The 26,005-nt window shown below is 53.4% G+C and overlaps 3 protein-coding genes across 3 annotated transcripts in view; 2 read left to right on the plus strand and 1 right to left on the minus strand.

Annotated features, from left to right (window-relative positions):
• The first annotated feature begins 1,792 nt into the window (after positions 1-1,792).
• LRRC3C (leucine rich repeat containing 3C) lies at positions 1,793-6,422 on the plus strand. The gene is made up of 2 exons (XM_062019387.1): positions 1,793-1,875; positions 3,802-6,422. Exon 2 carries the CDS (start codon positions 3,880-3,882, stop codon positions 4,660-4,662), a length of 783 nt encoding a protein of 260 aa, XP_061875371.1. The 5' UTR covers positions 1,793-1,875; positions 3,802-3,879; the 3' UTR covers positions 4,663-6,422.
• Positions 6,423-12,932: 6,510 nt separating this feature from the next.
• On the minus strand, positions 12,933-19,747 carry ZPBP2 (zona pellucida binding protein 2). Its single transcript, XM_062019239.1, has 8 exons — positions 19,654-19,747; positions 18,551-18,622; positions 17,907-18,032; positions 17,241-17,402; positions 16,199-16,417; positions 14,946-15,031; positions 14,175-14,349; positions 12,933-13,030 (listed from the first exon to the last, which is right to left on the minus strand). The coding sequence occupies exons 1-8, from the start codon at positions 19,745-19,747 to the stop codon at positions 12,933-12,935; spliced, it is 1,032 nt and encodes a 343-aa protein (XP_061875223.1).
• A 5,352-nt stretch (positions 19,748-25,099) lies between these two features.
• IKZF3 (IKAROS family zinc finger 3) overlaps positions 25,100-26,005 on the plus strand; it is a 34,355-nt gene continuing 33,449 nt past the window's right edge. The window contains exon 1 of the mRNA XM_062017904.1: positions 25,100-25,173. Coding sequence (XP_061873888.1) covers positions 25,167-25,173 — 7 coding nt within the window. The 5' untranslated portion in view covers positions 25,100-25,166. The remainder of the gene's footprint in view (positions 25,174-26,005) is intronic.

Here is a 26,005-nt window from a genome sequence, read left to right on the forward strand (position 1 = left end):
CCCTGACACAGCTATGGCAGCGAAGGGTCTGTGTGGGGTTGTGCCATGCTGCCAGTGATGAGTCAGTGGGGTTTTGGTCTGGTGGGTACTGTGTTCCAGTGTGTGGGACCCTCGTGGGGCACAGACCTGGTGCAGCTCCCGCTCCCACCGTGACCTGCCAGCTCTCTGGTTCCCAGTGTGAGCTGGTACCCCAGGCCCCCACCTGCTGCCTCAGCCCCTTGATTCCCACAGGCCCTGTCCTGTAGCAGGTGGCCGTGTCATCCAGAGCTGCAGTCCCAATACTGTTCCCACTCCGTGTGCAGCTCCTGGCGATGCTGGGATGGTGATGGGCAGCACGGGGCTGCTCCACTTCCTGGCCAAATGAGGAGATGCCAGCGAAGGTGCCCAAGAGCGTTGACCGTGGCTCCCTGGCTACTGCCTGCCAGGCTCCTGGCTACATCACAGGCTGACCAGGCATGTGCTTGGTTCAAGTCCAAGCTCCATCCATGGACTGACCAACTGGGTCACCCCAAGTATTGTCCCTATCGCAGCCCCAGAGCCCCTTGGACTGATGGCTGCCCCAGCATATGCCGACCCTCTGCCACAGCATCTGCTGACCTCCCATCTTGGTGAACCTTCACCAGCTGCAGCACCCCAAGATGTGAAGCTAGGGGCAGGCCAGTCTCCCACTGCACCACTGCCTTAGCCCCAGCCCCATCTCTCTGCCTGGCCTGGATGGAGGATGGGGGTTTCCCCGGTGAACGCCGGGGTCCTGGGGGAATGCTTGGCTCCAGCCCTGCCTGCGTGCGCTTCTCCTGTCAGCTTTCGTTCCCCTAATAGAGCCAAGATCCAAACCAGGCGCCTGGTAAATGGTTTATCCTCCCGAGCAGCAGGAGGATGGTGGTGCGTAGGGCCGAGGGGAACCGGGCAGCGGGGGCTGCTGCCTACCTCTCTGCCTCAAAAGCAGCGGCCCAGCCCTCGGCTCCGCCGCCCGGTGTCCCGCCGGGCAGAGCCCTCGGTGCGTGCCCCGAGCAGCGGCCGGGGGGCGGGATTCCCGGGGGCGGGGGGGCAGCGGGACCCTCGCCCCGCTCGGCAGCCCCGGGCCCGGCTCGGTAACGGCGGCCGCTCTCCATGGTCCTGAGCCGCCCCCGCCGGTGTCCCGGGGCGGCGGAGACCCGCGGAGCGCCCGGCCCCCGCCAGCGCCGGCCCCGGGCAGCTCGGGGCTGGGCTGGGGCCCGCCGGGACCCCACGGGCAACGACAGGCTCCAGCCCGCCCTGCTGCCCGCCGCGGCTCCGGTCTCCCCGAGTAAGCGACGCCGGGACCGGGCGGCGAGGCGGCGGTGCGGAGGGACGAGGCACCTTGACCCCGCCGAGGGGGTTTGGGGGAGGTCCTGATCTCCGAGAGGGGTTGGGGAGAGCGCAGGGGGGACTCTGGGCCCTGGGGGGCGGAGGCAGGGCAGAGCCGGGGGCTACAGAGCGGCCGGTGGGGTGGGTCGGGGCCGGGGGGTCCGGAGGTGCTCCCAGGGGGGTTCGGAGGGGACGTGGCGGGGCGGGGGGCGCGGACCTTTCCGAGAGCCTCAAGTGCCGACTGCCTCGGGCTCGGGGGTCCCGGCAGCTCCTCGCCGGGGCTCCTCGGTTTGCCCCTCACCTGCCCCTGAGCTGGGGACTCGGTACAGCCCCTGGAAAGGAGCCGGTTGCGGGGCCGGGGGTGCTCGGCGCCGTACGGCCCCCCCCGGCGGGGCGGGCCGGGGGCGGGGAGCCCCAGGGAGGCCCGGACGGAGGATCCCGCCCACCGGCCCCGCCGCCGCCGCCGCCGGCTCCGGGCCCGCCGCGCTGCGCGGGGCGCGGCCGCTCCGGCCCGGGGCCGCTCCGCCGCCGTGGGGCTGAGCACGGCAGGTGAGTCCGCACCGGGACCCCTTCTTTACCCCCCGGCTCCCCGCACCGGGAGCCCGCAGGGAGGGAGGCGGCGGGAAACGAGGGAGGGGACACCGGCAGCGCCGAGCTGAGCTGAGCCGAGCCGACTTCCCCCGGGGAAGCACCGGGGCTTCCCTCGCCCGCAACTCCCCCGTTGCCGGGGGGATCCCCAGGCATTCCCGGCTGCGCTGGGTGTGCGCACAGCCCCGGCGCGGACAGCCCGTCCATCCTCCAAGCACCTCAACCGCCCTCCTCGGGGCTGGCGACCACCCCCGGGGGCGGGCCGGTGTCCCCCGGTGTGCTGGGGTGGGCTGGGGACCCCAGTGTTGTAGCGGAAGGCTGCTTGTGCCCGTTGCCCTGAGCATCGGGGACTATCCGAGCCCCCCGCAGGGCTCTGGGGAGCCACATCCTGCCCGTGGGGCTCCCCCGAGACCCCTGGCTCCCGTGGGCTAGGCACCCACCCCGTCCTGGTCACCGGCTCCCAGCTCAGCCCGGTGGGTTTCCCACTTGCGGCAGGAAGGTGGCCCAAGGGGCTGTATTCGCTTACTTCTGGCAGACTTGGGGAGGCTGGTCCCCTCCCGCAGCGTCGGGGTGGGCTCCTGCTGCCTTTTGCATGCTCGGGGACCTTGAGGAAGCCTGGGGGGGTTCAGCAGCGCAGGACTCGGCCCCACACCAGCGTGACCTTGGGGTGTTTCATCACGGCTGGGCTGCATTACAGTGCCTATCACACTGGGTGCTCGCCAGGGCTGCACTACCAGGGCCACCCTTGGGTGGGCAAACTCTGACCCTCACTGGGGAGCCCCGGTCGGCACCCAGGAGCGGGTTTTCCGGTGGCAGGGTGCCCCGAGGTACGTGAAGGGGGCTGTGAGACCAGCGGGCAGGGCTTGCCCAGGAGATGCCTGGGCGGCAGAGCACGGAGGCATTGCCTGTGGCACACAGTTCTGCCCGACGGGGTGCCACAGGGCGTCCTCTGCACCGCTGCCTTTAATCACAGGGTGGTGGGACGCCACCTACCCCCTGCCCTGATGGCCCCGCCGTCCTGCTGGGCACAGCCTGGGGTCTGTGGATGTGTTGGGACCCACGGCCAGGACAGTCGGGCAGCGTGGTCACGGGGCTCAGACGTGGCCCTTATCTGCTGCCGCCGCCCTGGGAACTCACTGCGTGCTCAGCTCCAGCGAATTTCCTTGTTCTGTTTTTGTTTCTTTCCTGCTGACGTTTTTCCCCTCCGGAATAAAGGGCTGGATGGGGCCCATGGTTACAGGGTGGTGTGGGCCACCCGACCCCGCGGCCGGGATGGCAGCGGGCGGGCGGCTGCAGCGCTCAGGCACACGCCAGCGCTCATCCCCTCTAAAGGGGAACCGCCGGAGTGTGGCTGCGTGCGTCCCGGCAGCCGGGGAGCGGGAACCTGCTCTGCTTTTGCCCACAAGTGTTTCCCATCGCCTTCCCCGGGGGCTGCCTGCGGCGGCCTCTCGCCCGCAGCCAGGGCTCGCTGCTGCTGCGTCCCGCCGGCCGCCGCTGCAGGATGGATCAGCCTCCTGCGAACGAGCGAGCGATCAGCCCGCCCGTGACCTTGGCGGGGCGGGAGCTCACCCACGCCTCTGCCTCAGCCCCAGGCGTCTCCGTTTGTTACAGCCCAGCTGCCGGCACGCAGGAGATGCGCCTTTGCTCGGCCCCGTGGGGCCTGATCCTGTCGCGCAAGAACCTCGAACGAGGAGGGTGCTGATGGCACGGGCTGGGGGATGTGTGAGCCGGTCTGGGTGGCCCCGTCTCCCTCCCCGTCCCCGTCCAGGTCCCTGACCCGTGGCCAGGCTGTGCCGGGGCAGGCGCGATGCTCGCAGCTGGCACCGCGGTGGTTCTGCCTCTTGGCACTCCTGGTCTGACGCTTTCCCCTCGCTGTCTCCGTCTCAGATGCGCCGAGTCCACCCGAAAGCACCGTGGGTGAGAGCTGCCGGGCCGGTGGCCGCCTGACGAAGGCAGTGCAGCACCATGCCCGCGGCACCGCGGGTCCTCCTCCCCTCGGGGACCATGTGGCTGCTGCTGCAGAGCCTCCTCCTCCTGGCCTCCTGCCTCCGCTCAGCCACAGCCTTCCCTAAGGGCTGCTACCCCTCGGAAGAGGAGGGGCTGAAGACCTTCCGCTGCAGCAACGCTCGCCTGACCGAGGTCCCCAGGGACATTCCCAACGACACCAACAAGCTCTACCTGGACTCCAACCGGATCCCTTTCCTGCCCCGCGACGCCTTCCAGGACCTGCCGCTCCTGCTGGAGCTGGATCTGTCCAACAACGCCATCGCCGGCGTCGAGACCGGGGCTTTCCGGGGCCTGGCAGACCACCTGCACTCTCTGGATTTGTCTTCTAACAGGTTGGTGTCGGTCAGCAAGGACGCCTTTAGCAACTTGAAAGCCAAGGTCAACCTCTCCAACAACCCCTGGCTGTGCGACTGTCGGCTGCAGGAGCTGATCCGCACGGTGGATCTGGTGGCGGGTTCCTCGGGTGGCATCGTCTGTGACACCTCCACGCAGGAGGAGCACGTGGGCAAAGCCTTCCTGCAGGTCATCGCCGACACGGACTTGTGCAACGTGTACAAAAAGACCACGGACATTGCCATGCTGGTCACCATGTTCGGCTGGTTCGCCATGGTGATCTCTTACCTGGTCTACTACGTGCGGCAGAACCAAGAGGACGCCCGGCGGCACCTGGAGTACCTCAAATCCCTGCCCAGCAAGCAGCGGAGATCGGAGGAGTCGTCCACCATCAGCACCGTGGTGTGAGGCACCCGCGGCCCGCAGGGTGGGTGGCTCTGCCCAGGAACAGCGGCGGATTTGGTCTGTTCTCCTCGGGGAAGCGGCGCTGTGGCTGGTGAGGTGGTTCCTGGCAGTGGGCACAGAGCAGATGTGGCAGCCACAGCCTCACAAAGGACTGGAGAGACCCCCTCAGCACCCCCCGGCACGCGGCCGATGGTCCTCCCGCCCTGGACTTTCAGACTCGGTTTAAAACTTTTCAGTTTCCTTTGCAGAGATCCCTTGGGGCATCAAGGAAATCAGTGGGTTAATCCCTCCCCAGTTTACCCTCAGCTGCCTGGGGGATGTTCCTGGCAGTGCCGGGCAGCCTGGGCCTGGCTCCCTGCCTGGGTGGGCAGCGCTGGGCTGTGGGGAGGAGCGGTACAGCCACGAGGCCAGTGCCCTGCAGGGTCACTGGCCTCCCAGAGGGTCATGGGCTGTGACTGCAGCTTGGTGAGACCAAAGGATGGGCCAGGAGATGGGGACACGATAGTTGGGAAAGGCAAGAGGCAGGTCCAGGCGTGCCCTTCTCCGGCTCCTGTGCCAGGTGACGCTGCCCTGTCTCCTGTCTCAGCCCTTGCTGCCCCCCGCTCATCTCCTGGCACCCCTAGGCCAGGTGGAGCGAGGAGCAAGGGAGCTGGGCTGGGAGTGGGGTGGCTGGCAGGACCCTCAGCACCTTCCCCCTCAGGGCAGCGAGTTTTTAGAAGCAGCAAATAGCAAATGGGCTGCCCTGGGGCTGAGCCCCTGGGGACCAGCACAGCACATGGGTACCAATGGAGGGGAACCAGCCCTGCTGGGATGTCAGGGGGAGTGGGTTTCCTCTTGATGCTCCCCTGGGATCCCATGGGTGGGTGTTTGCAGGCGGGTGGCACCTGGGACCAGCCCTTTCTGACCTGGAGGAGAGCTCCCACCTGTCTCAAGGACTGACAAGCTGCCGACCGGTCACTGTGACAGCAAATGGGGATAGAGGGAGCCACCACAGCTCCTCAGCCTTCTTCCCACTCCCACGCCACTGTCAGGAGCCTGAATCTCCCCTAAAATACCCTAACGTACCTTCTTGACATTTCTAGTATTGGGCTGCAGGTTCCTGGTGTTAGTAGATGGAGGTGAGGTAGGGGGGTGGGGGGTGTCAAGGATGGGGGTCGGTGCCCACTTTTGGGCATGCAGGGTCCAAACAGTGACCCAGAGCAAAGCCAGAGCAGCCCCAGTTGAGTCCCAGCCCCCGAGGGAGCTGGTTTGGCTGATTTTGCCCTTTTTAAAAAACAACTGCAGCTAAATTGCCTTAATTCATCAAGAGCACCAACCAAAGCTGCTTGAGCATCCTCTGTGCCAGGCCAGACCAGGCTCCGGCCGCCCTGGCTCAGCGGGGGCTCGTTGCCAGGTCTGGCCTTAGACCCCGGTGTGGGCAGGAGCTGTGGGACGGAGCTGGCGGGAACGGTGCCCGTGCCCTACAACAAGTGCCTACCTTCCCAGCACAGCCCAGGGGCTTTGCCACGCACAAGAACCTCAGCTCCAACTCCTGGGCCCGCAGCCCCACGGCAGCTCCCCACACCATCCAACTGGCTGCAGAGAAAAGGGGCCCCTGGGCCACTGCCAGTGGCTGCACCTCAGCCCCGGGTGCTGTTCCCTTGTGGGTGACCCCCACTCGCGCCCGCAGGGATGCCTGGGACCATCTGACCCCCCTGTGTGTTTTGTTCAAGGGACCTTTTACGTTCTTACTTTATATAACAATAAAGTTGACTTTTACTTTAGTGCTGTGTGTGTCTCCATGGCAGTCACCGGGCCCGTGGCAGCTGCGGCTTTGGGCCGAGGCTGGTGGCATCCCCCTCTACCCAAAGCCACTTGTAAGGAAAAGTGAAGGGTGCCTGTGACAGCCGGCATCTTCCCAGAGCCACGTCCAGCTCTGCTGGGTGCTCCCAGGCTGCCACGTTTGGAAACACGATCTCCAGTGCCTCCGGTAACTCTGCCTTGGCCTTCAATAAATGAACAGCCCGTGCCTCGGCTCCTGCCAGCCCGGCTCAGGTCACAGGCACGGTGCCAGTCCCTGCGGAGCCGCGTCACACCGGGACCCTGTGGGGTGGGTATTGGGGAGCCTGGCTCTGCTCTGTGCCCCACCAGACCTGGGCATCATGTGGCACCGTGACGGCAAGGCACACAGAGGGTGAAACCCGCAGCCTAATGCGGGCTGACAGCTCCTGCTCGCGGGACATTCACCTCGTTCTCCACTCGGCTGTCTCCAGACGCAGCACAGCCCGTCGCAGCCCCTCGCAGCCCACAGCCCCCCGGGCTCCTGAGCAGATGGCCACCGTCCCCCACCGTGCCCCCCAGGGACCCTCCTCCTGCCACCCTGGCAGCAGCTGGGGAGGGTCAGGGGATGCAGCAGGTCAGGCAGTCCCGGCTACGCTCCGGCTGTGGAGACTGTTCTCCCAGCCCAGGGCCTGCCCCTGCCCTTGTACCCAAAGAGTTATTGGGGTGGAAGCCATGGAGCTCGTTACAGCCTACGCTAATGAGGGGGAAGGAGGTGGATTATGAGGAAAGGCTCTGGGACTTGGGGCTGTTCAGCGTGGAGAAGGCTGAGGAGGGACCTCAGCAACACTTACACGTGTTTAAAGGGTGAATGTCGGGAGGATGGGGCAGCACTGTTTCTGTTGTCTGCAGCAACAAGACAAAGGGTAATGGGCATGAGCTGGCGCTCAAAAAGCTCCACTTAAACACAAGGGAAAACTCCTTTGGTGCTGAGGTGAGGGAGCCCTGGCCCAGGCTGCCCAGCGAGGGTGTGGAGGCTCTTTCTCAGGAGGTTTCCAGACCCACCTGGAAACGTTCCTGTGTGACCTGATTTAAGTGGATCTGCTTCACCAGGGGGTTGGACAGGATGATCTCTTTAGATACCAGCTTCCAGCCCCTCCCATTCCATGAATCTGTGGATTCTGGTGGCAGACCCCACTGTGAGGGATGTCGCAAGCTGTGGAAGAGCCGCTGTCCTGCCTGGATCTAGCGGGGGCTGAAAGCTACAGGAAGCCTCAGAAAACTCTGCAAGAAGCTTTGCAAAGACAATGTGGTCTGAGATGGGCTGAATCGTGTCAGGTTTACACCCAGTGACCTTGAGCATTCAGCTGGGTGTCACAGAGAGAATGTTTCCAAGAGAGACCTGCAGCCGAGCTGGGGGCTCTTGGGGGGATCTGGCTGGGCACAGAAGCAGGTCAGAGCCCATGTCCCAAGGAGGGATTTTTCTCATCTCACTATTTACTCTCCAACAGCCAGTTCCTGCGGGCAAACACCTGATGGGGAGCTGGGAGGGTACAGGAGGGCTCAGACCACTCGTTTTCTTTAAGCAAAGAAATAGAATCACCCAATTTAATGCCACGTTTCTGGGTCATTTGTTTCCCAATGTATTGTGGATTTGTCTGCAGGGGAGGATTAGCAGCCTGAGCTCCTCCTGCACCCGTCAGTCGCTGTTGTTACGTTCCAAGGTGTTGTTAGGTTCCAAGGGTGATGGCTTTGCTGGGGGTGACGCCTCCGCCTGATCCTTATCTCAGGTGAAATGTGCTCAGCAGTGGCAGCACTGGGCTGCATCCTGAACTTTTAACTGTCTGCATTTGGAAGGGAGAAGGAAGGATGTCTAATTGTTTAAGTTCCAAAACTGTACAATTATTTATCAATAGTGAGAACCGAGGGCAGCAATTACACTGGGATTAAAGCCGACCTACACTTCATCAATGGCTCCTTCAGTCCAGGAGCCTTATTTATGTCTTTCCACCACCAAAAAAAGAGAGAAGTCCATTTACAGAGTGGCATTGCTGCCAATAATGAATCAGATCCTTCACTGCCTGTGAAGGACTCATTAATCTGATGGTGTTGCTCATAGGAGCAGCCCTGAGCAGAAAATGCAGCCACTGGACTTCTGTGGTAGGAAATTTCATTTCGGTGGGTAGGAAACCGAAACAGAGCTAAAAAAATCCCTGGTCTCTGTTCCTGAGTGTTTGAGTGAGAGCCGGGCAGCTCAGTGGCCACACGTTGCCCTCTGGACTCACTGCCCCCTCTGCAGGTGGAGGCATCGCTGCTCTGCTCTGACACACGCTGTGTGTGGATGAGTTGGTGCCCAGAGACAGAGGAACATGCAGAGTCTCCCCCATCAGAGGAACCTGTTGCCTCTCCAAGCACTTCTCCTGCCATTGGCATCCATGGGCTGAGGCTGTGCCCTCCCAGCACCTGCTGCCTGCCCACAGCCTGGCTCCACGCTGGGATTTAGGTGCCAGAAAGAGACTGGAGTACATGTCTTATGAGAAGTGGCTGAGGGAGTTGGGGGTGTTCAGCCTGGAGAGGAGGAGGCTGAGGGGAGACAGGAGCACTCTCTGCAACATCCTGACAGGAGGCTATATTGGGTTGGAGGTCCGTCTCTTCTCCCAAGTAATGAGTGATAGAACAAGAGGGAGTGGCCTCAAGTTGCCCCAGCGGAGGTTGAGGCTGGAGCTGAGGCAGAGCTTTTTCCCTGAGAGGGGTGTCAGCCCCTGTGCCAGGCTGCCCAGGGAGCTGGGGGAGTGCCCAGCCCTGGAGGGATCCCAAAGCTGTGGAGCTGAGGTGCTGAGGGCCAGGGGTTAGTGGTGGGCTGGGCAGGGTGAGGGCAGGGCTGGGACTTGATCTTAAAGGTCTTTTCTGACCGAAATGATTCTGTGAAAGCAACACAAGCTCATTTTTCTCCCCCTCCTCTCATTCAGTTCATCAGAGAACTTGAAAACAATTGCAGTTTCATATAACCCATCAGTCCACCAAGGAACTTGCTGCATCTGGACCCAAACAGCCTCTGCCTTTCACACCAGCCCCGCAGGTCTGAGTTGTTGGCTGAGGCCCAGAGCTGCATTCTGGGCTGCCCCCATGCCACCTAATCCCATGGCACCTGACTGGAGTGTAAGGACAGCAACCTCTGGCCAGGCTTTATTTTCAAGCCACTTTGCACTAAATCAGGTCCCGGGCTGTGTCCTGGGGGCAGTTCCTGGGGGATGTGCATTAGCTTAGGGCTGCACCTCATGCTTCTTTGTCCTGGTCTTGATGTGATGAGTTCCTGGCATGTGCAAATCCCAGGCACCTAGCCCTGCTCCTCCTTCCCCACAGCACTTTATCATCCTCTGGGCAGGCTGGTAGCCTTGGCCTGCTGAAGTGAGCTGTGATGTATCCCACTGGTGTCTCCGGCAGTCCTGTGACCTGTTCAACTCCTGCTGGCTTAAATTTAGAGGAAGAAGCAGAAGATTGGAGTAGATGATCTCTAGATGTCTCCTCCAACCCTTACCATTCTGTGAAGAGCTCACTGGTGGGTTCAGATGTTGTGGGGAGTTCTGAGCCAGCCTCTCCCTGGCACCCCCCTGACCAGTGTGGCAGCTCTGCAGTAAGTGCTCAAGTGGTGCTTGAAAAGTGTTTCTCAAGGGGTTTGTCCCAGGCAGAGAACAGGCAACTCTGAGGGATAAACAACTGGCTGTGGCTTCCAGCTAGCACCTTATTTTTGTTACTCATGGATGTGTAAGTACTTGTGTGCAGTCCATGGGGAAGGGATGAGTTCCTGGAGACCTGTGGTGAGAAGGGAAGGGGAAGTTTGAAGCTCTGGGTTTATTATTTGTGAGGATTCACTGCTACTCTTGAGGTATTGTGATTGTCCTTTGCAGACAGTGAGATGAAAGCTGTGTGGATGGGGGTACGTTAAAGCTGTGTGTTAATGGGCTGAGCCTCCCATGGCAGAGCATCGCCTTTCCAAGGGAAGGTGTGTGTGAAAGCAGAGTGGAGGGAGAAAACCAGAGAGTATCTAAATCTCACAGTTCCTCATGAGCTGCTGCAGCTGGGAGAAGGTAGAGAGAGGCTGTAAAAAGCACAGATGATGGGAGAGATTTGTCACAGCTGCAGCATGACAGGCACTCAGCAGCTCTGGAAAAGGGAGGGAGAGGTGAGGGATGGGGACAGAACAGGGCAGACAGCAAAGGAGGGGAGCTGTAGCTGGGTGGAGAGAACTCACACCCAGGAAGGGTTGGAGGGAAGGCATTGCAGAGTTTCTTATGAAAGCCTCCTCAGACTCACAGAATCAGAGAATGTTAAGGGTTGGGAGGGTCCTCAAAAGCTCATTCAGTGCAACCCCCCTGCCAGAGCAGCACCACGCAGAGGGGGTCACACAGGAACTCATCCAGCTGGGTTTGCATGTCTCCAGAGAAGGAGACTCCACAGCCCATCTGGGACCCTTCCAGTGCTCCCTCACCTCAACAGGGAAGAAATTCTTCCTGTGTTTCTTTGGAACCTCTTGTGTTCCAGCTTGTACCCATTGGCCCTTGTCCTATCATTGGCCATCACTGAGAGCAGCCTGGTTCCAGCCCCGACACCCACCCTTTATGTACTTGTAGACATTAATAAGGTCACATCTCAGCCTCCTCTTCTCCAAGCTAAAGACTCGCAGCTCCCTCAGCCTTTCATCATAAACTTCTCTTCACAAAATATTTGCCCTGATTTTCTACTTTTAAGGCTGACTGAAAAAGCTGAGGTTCCACAAAGAGCTGCCTATACCCTTATTTTTTAGGAAGAGGAGGGAATAAGTGTCCATTTCACTCACTGGCTGCTTTTTTCCCCCTGCAATAATTTATGCACCTGGCATTCCTCTGTTGAGAAATGGGCTGAGAGATGCAAGCCTGTCTACTTAATCTGTGTAAGCCTGAGCCCTGCACACGGTGTCCAGTTGGCAGCTCAGGCAATCAGCCTTTGGGCAGTTGAAATGTTCATTCCCACACATTTTATTTGTCAGTATTTAATGATTCTGGAAAGCTCAGAGCGTGGTCTGTGCCTGTACCATCTCCTGCTGTGGTCCTGTCAAAAAGGATGAGTTCAAGTGGGTTGAGTCTGGTGGGTTTTTGGATGAATACCCACCGAGGAATTTCTAGATGGTGCAAGAAGTTGCAGTGGTTGAGCGGGAGGTGCCTTTTCGCTTGATTTAGTCCTACATAGTGCAAAGGAAAAAGAGAGAGAGGGCTCAGTGCTGGGTGGCTGCAAGGTCCCTGTCGCTTGGATTGCAGTGCTTACACCACCATGGCACCGGTGACTTCAGGAGGGAGCATATTGGCCACGGTGCTGCAAGAGGGAGAGGAAAGAGAGTGTTTTCTGGAGTCTCTCACCAAACTGAGTCTGGAAAGCAGCAGCTCCCAGCAGGGAACAGCTCCCAGGGCTTCAAAACAAGGTTTAAAAGCTGGTGGTGTGGTGCCTCGGGAGCCTGTAGCAGGTGGGGATGTGCAGGGGCTGCTGAGAGCTGAGCGTTACTCCTGAAGCCCAGGACAGCAGTGAAATAACCGTTCCTCAATAGCGTGACAGGATGAATCACTGCAGATCCAGCAGAAATCCTTCAAAAGCAGATGGGAGTAAGGGGTTTTTGTGTGTTTTTTTTTCTGGGAAGGAAAACTTTCCCATTATCTCAGCGTTCTGGCAATTTGTATCTTGACTCGTTACTCATCCGGTGAACTCGGTGGGAATTTACAGCTGGTGTAAGAGGATCAGCTGCTTGCACAGCACCCGGGGCCAGCAGAGCTCTGGGGAGCAGAAGACAAGAAGAGAACAGTAAAACCAGGTCCATAACTCTCCTGGATGCTGGGCTGTAGAATTTGGTGGTGTCTCAGGAGCTGAATCTCTCTTCTGCTGGGCTGCTGTCTGCTCCTCAGCAGAGCTCTGCTGGCAGAGCAGCACGGGGAGCACCGAGTGCATTCTGCAGTCTAGCAGAGGGAAGGCTGGAAGGCTTCACAGCCAGAGCCAGAAACGGGGGAAAAAACAAAGGGAAAGACACTGTATGTTTTTTAAATCACAGAGATTAAATCCTTCACTTAATATCTGCTAGAAATGGCTCATCATGATCTTGGTATACATTGCCACGACCCATGATCCCACCACAGTTTCCTGCCATCCTTACCCAAATTGTTCAGAGCTTCTCTACACTCTCTGAGCAAACTGCAGCACAAGATTGTGGCATGTTTGGTGTCATCATCAAGAAACAGGCTCTTTGCACCAACAAACTTCCTTTTCTTTATTGAATTGCTTTACCTTACGTGAACAGTTCATCTTGTGCATAATTTTTACCGACTAAGTGGTCCCTAAATGCAGAAAACCCAGGGGTGCAGGAATGACGATGGCTTGTGGCCAAAAATGAACGTAGGATTCCAGAATCGGCAGCTAAAACTGAAAAGAACATCACAAACCCAGTGACACTTCCACAGCTGCTCTTTGGTTTTCCAGTCTCTGTCATCAGTTTATTAGCAAGACGTTGCTCCGTACGTTTTGACTTGAGGCCTTGCACAGATCTGGCAGGTCACGTCGTTGTTAGGACTGTAAGTTCCAGGCTCACAAACCACTGTGAAGGGAACACAAGGCAGTGTTTCAGGCAGCTGCCCTCAACCTCTGCTGGAGCTGGGACTATCAGACATCCTTCCTTACACTGGAAGCAAGGCCCCTTCCCTCCCCAGCTCAGACAGCTTCTCACCAACTGCCCCCAACTCCTTGACCTGCAGTAGGTGCTGCTGGCAAAAAACCTTGTAAAGGAGCAGAGAGTTTTTCAGCAGCACTACCACTTAGGTAATTGGGGTTTTTTTCGCTCTGCACTCTTGGTGTAGTCAGTCACTGGCTGCCTGGAAGGAAAAACAACCCCCACCTCACCACTTCCACTGTTTGGTGATGGTTACACCGACAAGCACTGCCAGCCTGTCCTCTGCTCCCATTAGCTTTGCCAAACCCACCATGTCAAATGTCCTTCCAAAAGAGGAATGGAAATATCATGGCTTTTGACACTGCTGTTTACCCAGTGCTCCTCAGAGAGACCTGTACCCTGACCTGAAAAGCTGTATCCATAGAATCATAGAACAGGAGGGTTGGAAGGGACTTATAGAGCTCATCCAGCCCAACCCCCTGCCGAAGCAGGTTCACCCAGATCAGGTCACATAGGAATGTGTCCAGGTGGGTTTTGAAGAGCTGCAGAGAATGAGCCTCCACATCCTCCCTGGGCAGCCTGGGCCAGGACTCCGTCACCCTCAACAGAAAAATAGTTTTTCCTTATGTTTAAATGGATCTTTTTGTGTTCCTGCTTCATCCCATCACCCCTTGTCCTGTGACTGGATACAATAGAAAAAAAGTGCTGCCCCAACCTCCTGACACCCACCGTTTGGATATTTGCAAATATTAATGAGATTCCCCCTCAGCCTTCTCTCCTCCAGACTAAACAGCCCCAGGTCCTGCAGCCTTTCCTCAGCAGGATGATGTTCCAGTCCCCTGATCATCTTGGTGGCCCTGCGCTGGCCTCTCTCCAGCAGTTCCCTGTCCCTCTTGAGCTGGGGAGCCCAGAACTGGACACAGGACTCCAGATGAGGCCTCACCAGGGCAGAGCAGAGCAGAAGCAGAACCTCCCTCCATCTGCTGCCCAGGTTCTTGATGCCCCCTAGGATGCCATTGGCCTTCCTAGCCACGAGGGCACATTGCTGGCTCATGGTTAGCTTTTTAGTTACCGCAGCAAGCAGCACACTTCTTGTGGGTGATGTTCTTCCCAAAGCCCGGCCGACAGCTGTTGATGCGAGTCATGGCGATGCTGTTCTCCTGGTAGTAGATTGCAGGGATGGTTCGAAGCTCATGCTTCAAAAGATACGCCTGCCTTTCGAAAAACTTTGCAATATTAACTCTTGCCTATAATTCAGAAACATTGGGAGAATAAAAGAAACCCAGTCAGTTGGTTTTGCCTTGATTGAAACTATAGGTATTATCCTGATTTCCCCCCTGCACTAAGCTGTCACCTTAACAGAGGGTCATCCTTTGCCTTTGCGGGGGGACACTGTTGGGCCCCACATGCAATCTGGTGACATGCTTTAACATGAAGAAGCCTGAAATAAGAGATTTTTCAGCAATCACCCCCATTAGATTTAATTTAAATCATTTTCCATGCACCAAATCGTAAATCAAAGATTCAGTTTAGAGATCAGTATGCCAACATAAAGACTAACGGTTACAATTCTGTGTTCTTAGAGGTAAATAGAAAGGAAATAACAAGCCTCATTTGTTACAGTTTTAAAACTGGATCAATTTGACTTTCCTAAACAGTTTTCCAGCCTGGACTGAACAATTTGAAATCCATGAAGGGTTGTGCCCAAGGATCTGAATCTCATACATCAGTGAGGATGAATTACTACCAGTCAAATCCATAGCTGCTGGGGCAGAGACTGGTGTTAATTAGGCAGAGATTGGTGTTAATTAGGCAGAGAGGATACAGGGGGCTGACACAGAACCTCTTCAACTCTCCTGTTTGGCGCATCTTCACAATAGTAAGGAATCTGGTGGCAAATTCCTTCCCATCTTGATGCAAATGGATTGACTGCGGGAGGGGGAGAAAAAAAGTATATGTACACTGTGGAAGAATACATGACACATGAACTGAAACTCCTCAAGCATTTTCAGGTGCATGTCAGAAAACATGGACAAACTGCTTTACTGCTTTTAGCCTCTTACAATGCTCTCTTCACCTCATTGTACCCTCTCAATTTTGCCCCCAGTTTGTGAAGAATGGTGATTTACACTTATTTGTTCCTTCCCCTGTCACTGTCTGCAGTTAAGATCATGTTTTGAAACAGGTTTTTTTTTGGACTGGATGCATTTGAATGTTGAAACATGAGTGACTGATAAAAGGGGAAAAAAACAGTGTTGGTCCTGGTGGTTTCTGGCCAGCTACTTAAATCACTTTGTTCAGTGGGAGTCAGAGGTCAACCAGGAAAATAATGGGGGAGGTGAGGAAGCTAAGCTGTCAGGAAGAATGGAACTAAATTGTCACACCATACCCTTCAGTTACAGAAAATACTTGTTTTATGTAAAACCCTGGAGACCTCAGCTTGTTCTGAATGTTTCTTGGCTTTACTGAGGGGAAAATGGCCACCAAACACTGCTGTAAGCTTGGTGGATGGTCCCTCTTGTTGCACGATGAAAAGAGATAGAGCAGAGAAACTAGTCAAAGCATTAATGAATAATTTCCTTTCCTCCATGATAAAGCATCTCTGAATTAGGGCAACCATCAGGGTTGATTAAACCCCTCTTGCACAGCCACACTGCTCCAGCAGTATTACTGTAAAGGAACTGTGAGGCACTTGCTTTTAACCTCTGTGCAGTTTCCTAGAACCAAGCAAAACCATAGAGGTCACAGACTTCTTATAAATCAAATTATGAAAACCAAAGATAACAAAAAAAGAGAAAGATATAATCATGGCATCTTGTCAGCTGTCTCAACAATCCTTCCAAACTGCACATCCTGAAAACGAACATTTCTAGTGAAGGTAGTAACAAGCACAATGTCACTAATTGGTCGGATAAACTGCATTTTAGCTCCATCTGTGGGCTACTAAGAAAAAATACAGGGAGTCTAAAAGCAAACAGGGAAACAACTTTGGTGGGTACACTTGACTTTCGTGTATTTCAGAGGTTGTTTATAGTACTCTTGGGCTGTATATAAAAATAAACAATCCCTCCCAAAGAAACCCTGAAATCCCTTTACCTTGAAAAGTAATAAACAGTTCATGCAGCAGGCCTTGTTCAGGTGTCCTGATGGAATGACATTTGTAGGAGGGCTCTATAATGTGGCACTTCAGGTCAGAGATGATGCTGTTTAAGGTTTTGATTAGTTCCTCAAAGAACCGGCTGTTGGCTTCTTGCTGACATTTATTTGTCACATAGCGAACAAACACCTGGTATGCGTGGTCAGCTTCTTGGTATGCTTGAAGGGAAAGAGTTTGGGTGTGAAAGCTGTGGTGTAATCACAGGCTGAGTCTTAGACAGAACCTTATCGTCTGTATCGGTGTACTTTGTATCTGAAATCCGGGCTCTTGTTCAAAAGCAAACAAATAAATAAAGCTTACTCATTAACCATAAGAGAACACATTTGTCCTTCCCAGGGCTGTCTCAAAGAGTGAGAGATACTCTGGTTTGAAAGGCACACAAATTTCTGTGTTTACGTTCTGAAGCTCTGCTCCCAAAGATTCAAACAAAAAAAGGGAGGGAATGGTAAAACAGCAGAGAGCTGGCATAAGTCGACAAAGCTGTGTCAGGTGGACTGAGATGATGCAAAACCACCCTGTGCGACTCTGGCGTGGAGGTGAAGGTTTTTAAAAGTGATTTTAAAAGTTAGTGTTTCTCCAGCATTTTTGGAACTGTTATTTTGTGGCTAGGTGATATCTGTCACAGAGAATGTGAGAAGGCCGGCATGCGCTGCTCAGGCAGCTGGGGAAGGGCTCTATTTGGCTTGAGACTGCGCGCAGACACGAGCTGCCTTTTCAGATCTTGGGTATTGCTGAAGTTCACTTTGTTCCCATGAAGGGTAGAGATTATTTTATTGAGAGACCATATAGTCTTGGTAGCAGTTATTTAAAACTTCTTCCAAAACTCGGAGAGCGGATGTGTGTGTGTGTGTGAACACTGAAAACTACCTTCTGGGAGAAAACGTTAAGCAGTTATTATCAAGCCTTGCAATAAATACACACCTCACAAACCCACCAAACTACAACGGCCACGTGCATCAGCTCACTAGACGGCAACCTTACCATACACCATGAACTTATATGCCTCAACCATTTCTCTTTCTTCTTGTGTCATCATTTGTACGACTTTGTGAGAAAGAGTGCAAGTGTAGGCTCCAGACATCGACTCCCTAAAACCCCTCAGCATCAGCTTTCCTGTTTCTGTAAGATTCACATACTTCTGCCCTAGAATAGAAACAGGAAATACTCAATTACTGGAAATGTTCAGTTTCTGATGCTCTGCTCATTCAGAACATTCAAAGATGTGATTTTGCTCCTGTACATAATGGCACCCGACTTGTGTTAAGTCTGAAACAATCTAAAATTGATGACCTTTAGGACTCATTGCAAGTTTCCTTCCATCTCAAGCCTGGTTTACAGGGAGAAGAGAAACATAGTCTAATGTCAAGGCCCATGGGGAAAATCTGACAAAGGACCAAGTGACTGTTTGGACCCACCATCCTATTGCAGGGTGGCATCAATAGAAACAAGGAAAATATGTGATTTCACGTACGGTAATCTACTTAGCCATTTGTGGTTGGCTTTTTCCCCTTGTAAATAGAAAACAGAAACTATTTCTCCACCTCAGCATATTTTCCTGGTTGCCTCCCCACCCCGCGAGGCAGTTTGTGAAAAAGCAGCACTAAGTGACTGGGGAAAAAATGGCTAAGGCAGAACAGAATGACTAACCTTCTAAATCTTTTCCATCTGGACCAGTCCACAAATACTTGGGATCTATCACTTCTTCTTTAGCGTAAGACACGTCCATACACACTAGAAACGGGCTGTTTGTAAACACCTTCACGTACACTTTAACTGCAACACAAGAGAGTGAGGGAAACGTGATGCTTACTTTGAATGAAATTGTCAAACTGCTCATGTCACATTTGGACTGGAAATTGTTGATTTAGTCTTTTCTTTTCCCCCACCTCTTACTAATGTCATGGAACTGTCCACAGCGTGGTTGGTGCTGACCGTGCACAGGAGATCCTTGTCCCACATAAACCACTTGGCAGGGTCACAAAAAGCATCATGTTCCGAGCTTGTTGCTGAGTGGGACCCTCGTTTAGGTATCACATTTTCATAAGGGCTTATGGGACAAATGTGTTTGTAACTCCACCCCACTCCTTGTTCCTGAACGTTATCAGGATCACGGTCTGGAGTCTCCAGCACCACTGTTTAGCTAAAACATTGCTTGGTTGTGTCACTTCCATGCGTAGTGCTGTCCTGCAAAAATTATTGCTGTACTTGAAACTCAATTTTAAAAGTCCAATAAGATCTCTCTCTCTCTCTCTCTATATATATATATATATTTGAAAAAAAGGTAAGTTTACCTTCGTGTCTGGTGTCTCCATAAACACAATTCTCTTCCATGAAATATGGTGCTCTCTGAGGTACAGCGCTCTCTGTAGGGAAAAGGACTTAGACTGAAATCTACATGTGTGATGGGTAACTATTTATTTTGTCCTAGCAAGCTTCTGTCATTTGCCTCTTTCTTTCTCCCCACAACTTTTTCTTAGAAACAAGGGCTCCCACTTGTTGCTGACTTGCCAATTTTTTGTTTCTTTAGTGCCCAGGATGGAAATCTGTCTTGGTATTCCAAGTTCCAAACTAGCTGAACCTTCCTCTTCATGAAAAAAACAATAATACAGCTATAAAATATAACTGGAAAGATAAGGCTCTTTATCGTGACCCCAAGAAGAAATGGGATGGGTGCAATATAGTAAACATGGAGGGTTATGCAGTCTTCAAACACCTCTGAGCCTTTGCCTTTTGGGCAACACTTGGCAGATGTCTGGGCAAGAGGGTTTCTGACAGGAGAGGCCACCAGGTAAGAAAATCATTAAAATTTGTTTGTCAGAGTAGGATGGCTCCTACCACTGACTGGGGTCAGGAGGGAGAAGGGCACTGCTGAGATCGACACCTCCTGCTCTAAAAGCAGCTTTATGGTCAACTGCTGAAGGAAGCTCCTGCACAGGACAGCTAAGTTTGACTTAATGCTCAAAGGGTGGGTGTTGAGAGGATGGGGCAAGCTCTTTTTGCCTATAGTGGCCAGTGACAGGACAAGGGGTAACAGTAACAAGCTGGAACACAGGATGCTCCACTGGCACAGGAAGAGAAACTCCTTTTGTGCTGAGGTGAGGGAGCCCTGGCCCAGGCTGCCCAGGGAGGGTGTGGAGGCTCCTTCTCCGGAGGTTTCCAACCCCACCTGAACACGTTCCTGTGCCCCCTGATGGAGGGGAACCTGCTGTAGCAGGTGGTTGGGCTGGAGGAGCTCTGGAGTTCCCTTCCGACCCTCACCATCCAGAGACTCTGATTCTGTCTCTGCTCCACACAGGCAGCCGTTCCCCGAGCAGCGGGATGCCTGCCGCCCCCCGAGGACGCTACGCCCCGGAGAGAGGCCACCCCATAGCCGCCCTCTCCCCTCCCTCCATACCTCTACTCTGAGCAACCAAACCTGCCGCCATCACCGCCACCATCCCCAGGAGGGCTCCGGGGGGGAATGGCGGCCTCCTGCCGCCCCCGGCCATCCCGCCCGCGCTCCCTCCCGGCCGCCCCCGCGCCAACGGCCGCCGCGCGGCGCCAACCGCCCTCAGCGGGGCCGCGCTGCCCGCCCGGCGCTTCCCGCGCTTTTCCCTCCCCTCAGCGCTGCCTGGGGCGGGGGCGGGCGGCCCGGCCCGGCCTCACCGCAGCGCTTCGGGCAGGAAGGAGGGGGGGTCCTCAGCTCCTCGCTCGGCCGCCTCCATTCTTTCTCACCCACACCCTCTGCTTTTTAAACGCGGTGTTTGGTTGGTTTTCTGGTTGAGGGGGGGTGTGGGTTAAGGCGTGTGGGCCGCTTGGCCAGTGAAGGATGGCCCCGCGCCACGGCTGCCAGCCGCCCCTTTCCTCAGCCTCCTGCTCTGTCACACCTCAGCCCCATGCTTGAGAAACTACCGAGCCGCTCTTCCACAGCGCGTAGGGACGCTCTTATTTTTGACTCTGAGGTGTTTCCAGCTGTGTAGGCAAGGATAGGAAACTCTGAGGGGGGTGGTGGAGGAGGAAGGAATAGGTTCAGGCATGGACTGAGGTGGCCTGTCTGCGCAGTGCACTCATCCTGCGCCGTAACCACAGGGACAGCCGGGCTGGTGTCTCCAGCTCCACGTTTCAAGGTTAACAAGCAAGCTTTGCACGCCAGGCTGTTCTTCAGCTGCGGGTTTCTGGAACGAGTCATTATGGGACACGTACTTTCAGCTTAAAAAAAACACACAAACCCCAAACCATTCCTGCCACTTGCTGTGAGAAAGACTGAAATTAAGAGCCAGGCATATCCTGTTGGCTCGAAAGTAAAGCCAAACGCCGTGTTATTGCTTTAAGTACTCAGTGGTTTTTAAGTCAGTTACATGTTTTGGAAGATTCGCTTATGACTTCTTTTAAAAGTAGAAATGTTTTGTTTCTAGAGTGAATGTTAATACTTGGGAAGCTGAACAGGGATGGGAGGGTTACTTGCACTCGACCACTTCACGCACCATGAGACACTCAAGATCAAGAAGTGTGGCCCAGCCTCTGGTAATTAGTTAGAGTCATATTAATGGTGCAGCCCAACACCATGCCAGTGTCCAAAAATGATGTAATAGTATTTGCATAACAAATACGGAACCAGACAACACAGGAATGAGAGTTATTTTTGAAGTTTACTGTAAAAAAAGTTTCAATTATGTACTTTTTTGACATGGAAGCATTGAAGTTACGAGTTCTCTTTAACTAAGCATGCAGGGAAAAAAAAGCAGGGTGAAAAAGAAGGTACCAAATTACTGGTGGAAGACGCTTTTACTCAAGCCTGGTGGCATTTTCGTGTCCCTCTCATTTCATGTCTTGCAAAACTTATTGCCCTGCTAAATGTGTGCACTGCCTCATTATTTCACTTCTCCCTCTTTGCAAGGAAGCAGCCTCGCTTTCTTCTTCCTTAGACCAAGGTACTAACTCTCTGCTGGTGGCTTAAGGTACAAGAACTATGTCAGGGTTTTCATTTTTAATTTCCTTGAGCTGCTGAACAGTTCATAATCGGGACCACCTGAAAAGATCCAGCGTTCCCATGTGTTAAATGTTTTCAGTATTACTCAAAGTTAACATTTCACGCTTACAGCATATAGGCAAAATGATTCAGTTTTTAACGCATCTGCCATGAACTAGTCATATTTCAGTCTGAACATCCTCTGTTCCTAAGGGTGTTTACAGCCTATTGCCATATAACTGTCCTACACAGCCCATCAGTCCTCAGCTTCTTAATTATTATAAAACAGTGTCTTTACTATAAAGCTTTGTCTGGAGTTTTGAATCTTTGCAAACTTAGGCTCCTGGTCTGCGTCTTCAGTCAAACGACTCGTTCATTTTCAGGGCTTTAATGTTTCTAAGTTACAGACTGACAAATATTCACTACGGATTTGTAAGCTCGGGGATGGGCAAGGAAGAAATAAAGCTGGCTATCTTTATGAACAGGGCAGGATTTGATAGGACAAAATGTGAAGTCATATCTTTATGAATTACTAGCTGGTCTCGCTAACAGCTACAAGCTCTGTCAGTAGGAAATGATAGAAGAGAGGGGAACAAAAAAATCTATGGTAAACTTGATCATGGTGTGAATAGGTATTAAAAAGGCAAATATTTTATCCTAGGATATACATCGAGAGGTTTCCAGGAGGACAGGGTCAAGTAAATGACCTGTGCAAGGCTCTGGAGAGATGTTACCTGGAATGCAGAACATCAGTTTTGTCACTAAGGTGGGTAATCTGCAGCAGGGATGATGCAAAAGAGGGCACGATGAGCAGAGTGGCGTTTTTTTTATAGGCTCACAAACCCAGGCTCTTTTGATTTCTGCACTTAAAATAAAAGCAAAGAGGAGACATGATTTGGTTATCTGATGGTAAATGTGAGGGAAGGTGAAGATTTAAACTTGAGAACAAATCTGTTAGCAAGAGAAAATGGCTGTGAATAATCCTGGGATGGAAAACAGAAAGAAGTGTCTGATCATCACACAGAAGATTCCAGGGCTTCCTTAAAGTTCACAGGAGCAAGAAACTTGTCCAATTAAGAAATAGTTCTGGGAGGGCAATACAGAGATTGCCTGGAATAGCAAGGAATCGGGCTTGATTACCACAGACATTTTTTAACACTGCATTTCCAAAATCTTTCTCCAAGTGATGGAAAAGTGTCAGTTTAAGAAGCAGAAAGTGAGTTGGAGAATCCTAGTTCCATGCTGTTGCCTTGTTACCATGTACCTGAGCTATGGCAACTCACACTCATTGTCTTTGATTTTGTGTCCAAGGGGTCGGGTCAGATCACAATTTCATTCGCCACCTGTTAACTTGTAGATTCTCAGGTTCCACAGATATTAATACTAGTTTCTGGACTCCTTTGTCAAAAAAAATATAGAGTAAATGAGCAAAAATGCACTCAGGCTCTATCAGTCTTACCCTAAAACATTAATTTCTCAGTTTTAAAATACAGGGGAGCTGCAGGGCCAAAATCCCCAACCCAAAATTAGAATATGATGGAAACCTGTAACGAACTGATGCAGAAATAGCCCCAAGGGCCCAGCAGTGGTCCTGCTTGAGTCATGCTGGAGGTCCTCAGTATGGGTTGGTTTGTTTTCCTCCATCTTGGTTGGTTTGTTTTCTTCCATTTGCGACCTGATCTACGTGAACCTGCTTCTGCAGGGGGGGTGGACTAGATGATCTCTAAAGGTCCCTTCCAAGCCCTACCATTCTATGATTCTATGATTCTATCATCTTGAGTTGTTTGTTTTCCTTTTTTTGCTCTGTCTCTGGCTTGTCAGAGTTGCAAACACAGGCTATGTTGACATCCAGGCCCACCAGGTATGGACTGTTCTGTGCTGATCTGAGACCTAGGCCTTTTTAGACCTATTCTTGGTAAAGTAGCTCTGGACTTTGGGGGAAGCGAAGTGCTAAGGTCATAAAGTCAAGACTGTGTTGGTCTAGTGCAGCTCGTGCTTCCTGGTGACTCATAGAAGGGTTTGAGAGGGTCAGGAGGGACTTGTAAAGATCACTTGGTGCCAGCTCCTGCCATGGGCTGGATGTCCCTACCCAGTCAGGCTGCTCAAAGGTCCCTCTGAGCTCTGCATGGAGTGAGCCTCGCTTGAGAAGTCTGCACGTAGGTGTGCAAAAATCATTATCAATTCCCTGACTAAATTAATATTTGCTTTAATTTATTAATCAATTTGTAACTTCTTCTATACAGAGATGCTATTTTAAGAAAATCATCTGACTTAACCTGTTTTGTTTTACTCTTATCTCAGTCATTTAACTTGGTACAGTCCGAGGAGCGCGATCCCTTAACGAATAATGCAGAGAAAGTGGCATTTGTTTTAACAGTTGAGGCTGCCTTACCATGTTTATGTGATGTGTAAACAGGGCCAGGACAAAACTGCACACAAAGGAAATGATGTAGGAAAGAAGTTATTGGCGTGTGTGGGCATCGCAGCGCACAATTGCCATGCCAGTTCTCATAAGGGCTCCGCAGTGTAAAATAAAATGACTCACAAGCCTGCCAACGCAAAATAGCCCCGTGTCACCCTGCTGAGCTCTCCATATGAATCGCTGCTGTCCCTTAAGTGACCTGACCAAAGTCATTGCAAGCTTTTCCATGGTGTTCCGGGTGTTAGCGCTTAGTTTGAAAAATAGAGGGCTCCTTAAAAGGCTACATAGGGTTTTTGACTGGTGACTCTTCTGCAGGAGGGGCTGGCAAATGGCTTCTTGCTTGAGGGGGCTGGGGGGAAGGAAGGGAACACGCTTCTTGTCTCATGTGCTTGTCAGTGGAGGTGTGGGTTGGTGAGAGCTGCTGCCTCAGCTTGAGATGTGATGGGCAGATGGGGGTCTGTGTGTGGTCACCTTAGAATCAGAATCATTGGAAAAGACCTTTAAGCTCATCAAGTAGAACTATTAACCCAGTGCTGCCATGGCCACTGCTAAAACCTGTCCTTCAGCCCCACAGCTACATGGCATTGGAATCCCTCCAGGGATGAGAACTCCACCGTGGCCCTCCGGCAGCCTGTACCAGGATTTGACAACCCTTTCGGGGAAGACATTGTTTCTGCTATCCAATCTAATCCTCCCCTGGCACAACTTGAGGCTGTTTTCTCTTGTCCTATCACTTTTCACTTGGGAGCAGAGACTGACACCCCCCCTGCCCCGGCCCACAACCTCCCGTCAAGAAGAGAGTGATCATTGTGTCCTATGAGGCTCCTTCTCTCCAGGCTGATCACCCCACCTGTCCCACCTGCTCCTCATCAGACTTGTGCTTCAGGCCTTCCCTAGCTTTGTTGCCCATCTCTGGACATGCTCCAGCCCCTCAATATCAGTCTTGAGAGGGGCCTTGGTCCTATTCCTGGTGGTCTCCCTGCCTAAGGACCTGCCATGTCTTCTGCACTTTGGAGCTGCCTCTGACGGTGGGGACAGAACCCATCTCCCACGAAGTGGAGAGGCAGGTTTTCTCTGAAGTGCAGGCTTCTGGTGTTTACTTTGGCCCCATGTGTGCTGTAGTGAAAGCAGGGCTGCTCCTGGCTCTGCCTCCCCGGGGTTCACCTTCAGCTTGCCGCACACTGGCCATCGCCGCTGGCTCTGCTGCGGGACGGCCTCACGCCTGACCCGCAAGCCCTCGCCGGGCCGCTCTCAGCCCACGCTCCGAAGATGCTCTCCACACCCTGTTGCCGCAGGTACTACAAAAATGGCTGGGGCCTCCCCTTTGCTAGCTCAGAACAGCAGGTCGGGGCCGGGGTCGGCTCCGCTCGCCGCCGCCCGGCGCCGCTCTCCGCCCGCCCAGCGCCGCCGCCGTGCCGGGCCGGATGTCGCGCTGCCCGCGGCGGGCGGGACGGACGGAGAGAGGCGAGAGCCCGGAGCTCCGCTGACAGTCCCCGAGCCCGTGCGGGCAGGCGGAGCCGGGAGCCGTGGCCGGAGCATGGAAGGTGAGAAATGACCCCAGGCTTTTCCCGGGACGGGTATTGGAAGCGAAGCGGGGGGGTGAGTGTGTGAAGGCACCGCCGCTGCTCCCCATCACCGATCGTCACCATCACCTCCCGGTTACTTCCCAGCGGCTTCTTCAGTGCTTTCTGCAGACAGGTTGCATCTCTGGAGGAGAATCTAATCGCGCGCTGCAATTAAACAGGAAACGAATGGGGCTTTTCCCCCTATCTCTGTTTAATTTCAGACGCAACACGACATGTACGATGAAGTTGGGGTTGAGAGCCTGCTTTATCTTCCGTTTGTTTTCCAGGTTTTAACGAATTAAAGGGTGTGTTGGTTTCTTTTCACTCGTAGAACGTACTTTAAGAGATGCACAACTTTCAGAGCCAGCAAAAAACAAATTGCGAGTTAGTCTCGGGCTACAGTGTAATGTGCTTTTGAAGAAAAACAAAATTACCAGTGTTTTCAACAATCCTGATGAAGAGGCACTGCAAAGCGTCACTTGGTAATATTTTGAGAGGTGGATATTTTTATTTGAACACGCTTTAAGGGCATGAATTTAGATTCCTCCGTGTCTCAGTGACTTGAGGTTTTGGTTATTCTGCATTAGATGCAGCTGCCGATTTAAGAGTATTCTCCTTTGCTAGATCTTTTAAAAACGTTTCTGTAAAACCATTACTCTCATAGAATCTGACTAAATCGAGAATATTTCATCTTGAGAGACATAGCTAATGTTTTGAAAGAATGGGTCTGGTAGCAGTTTGGCGTTTAGAAATGCAGCCTTGTTTTTTTTCTTGATCAAGTCGAATCCGCTGGAGGTCTTTTGGGTGAGAA

The sequence above is a fragment of the Colius striatus genome, chromosome Z (assembly GCF_028858725.1).
Source record: "Colius striatus isolate bColStr4 chromosome Z, bColStr4.1.hap1, whole genome shotgun sequence".
NCBI classification, from domain to species: Eukaryota; Metazoa; Chordata; class Aves; order Coliiformes; family Coliidae; genus Colius; species Colius striatus.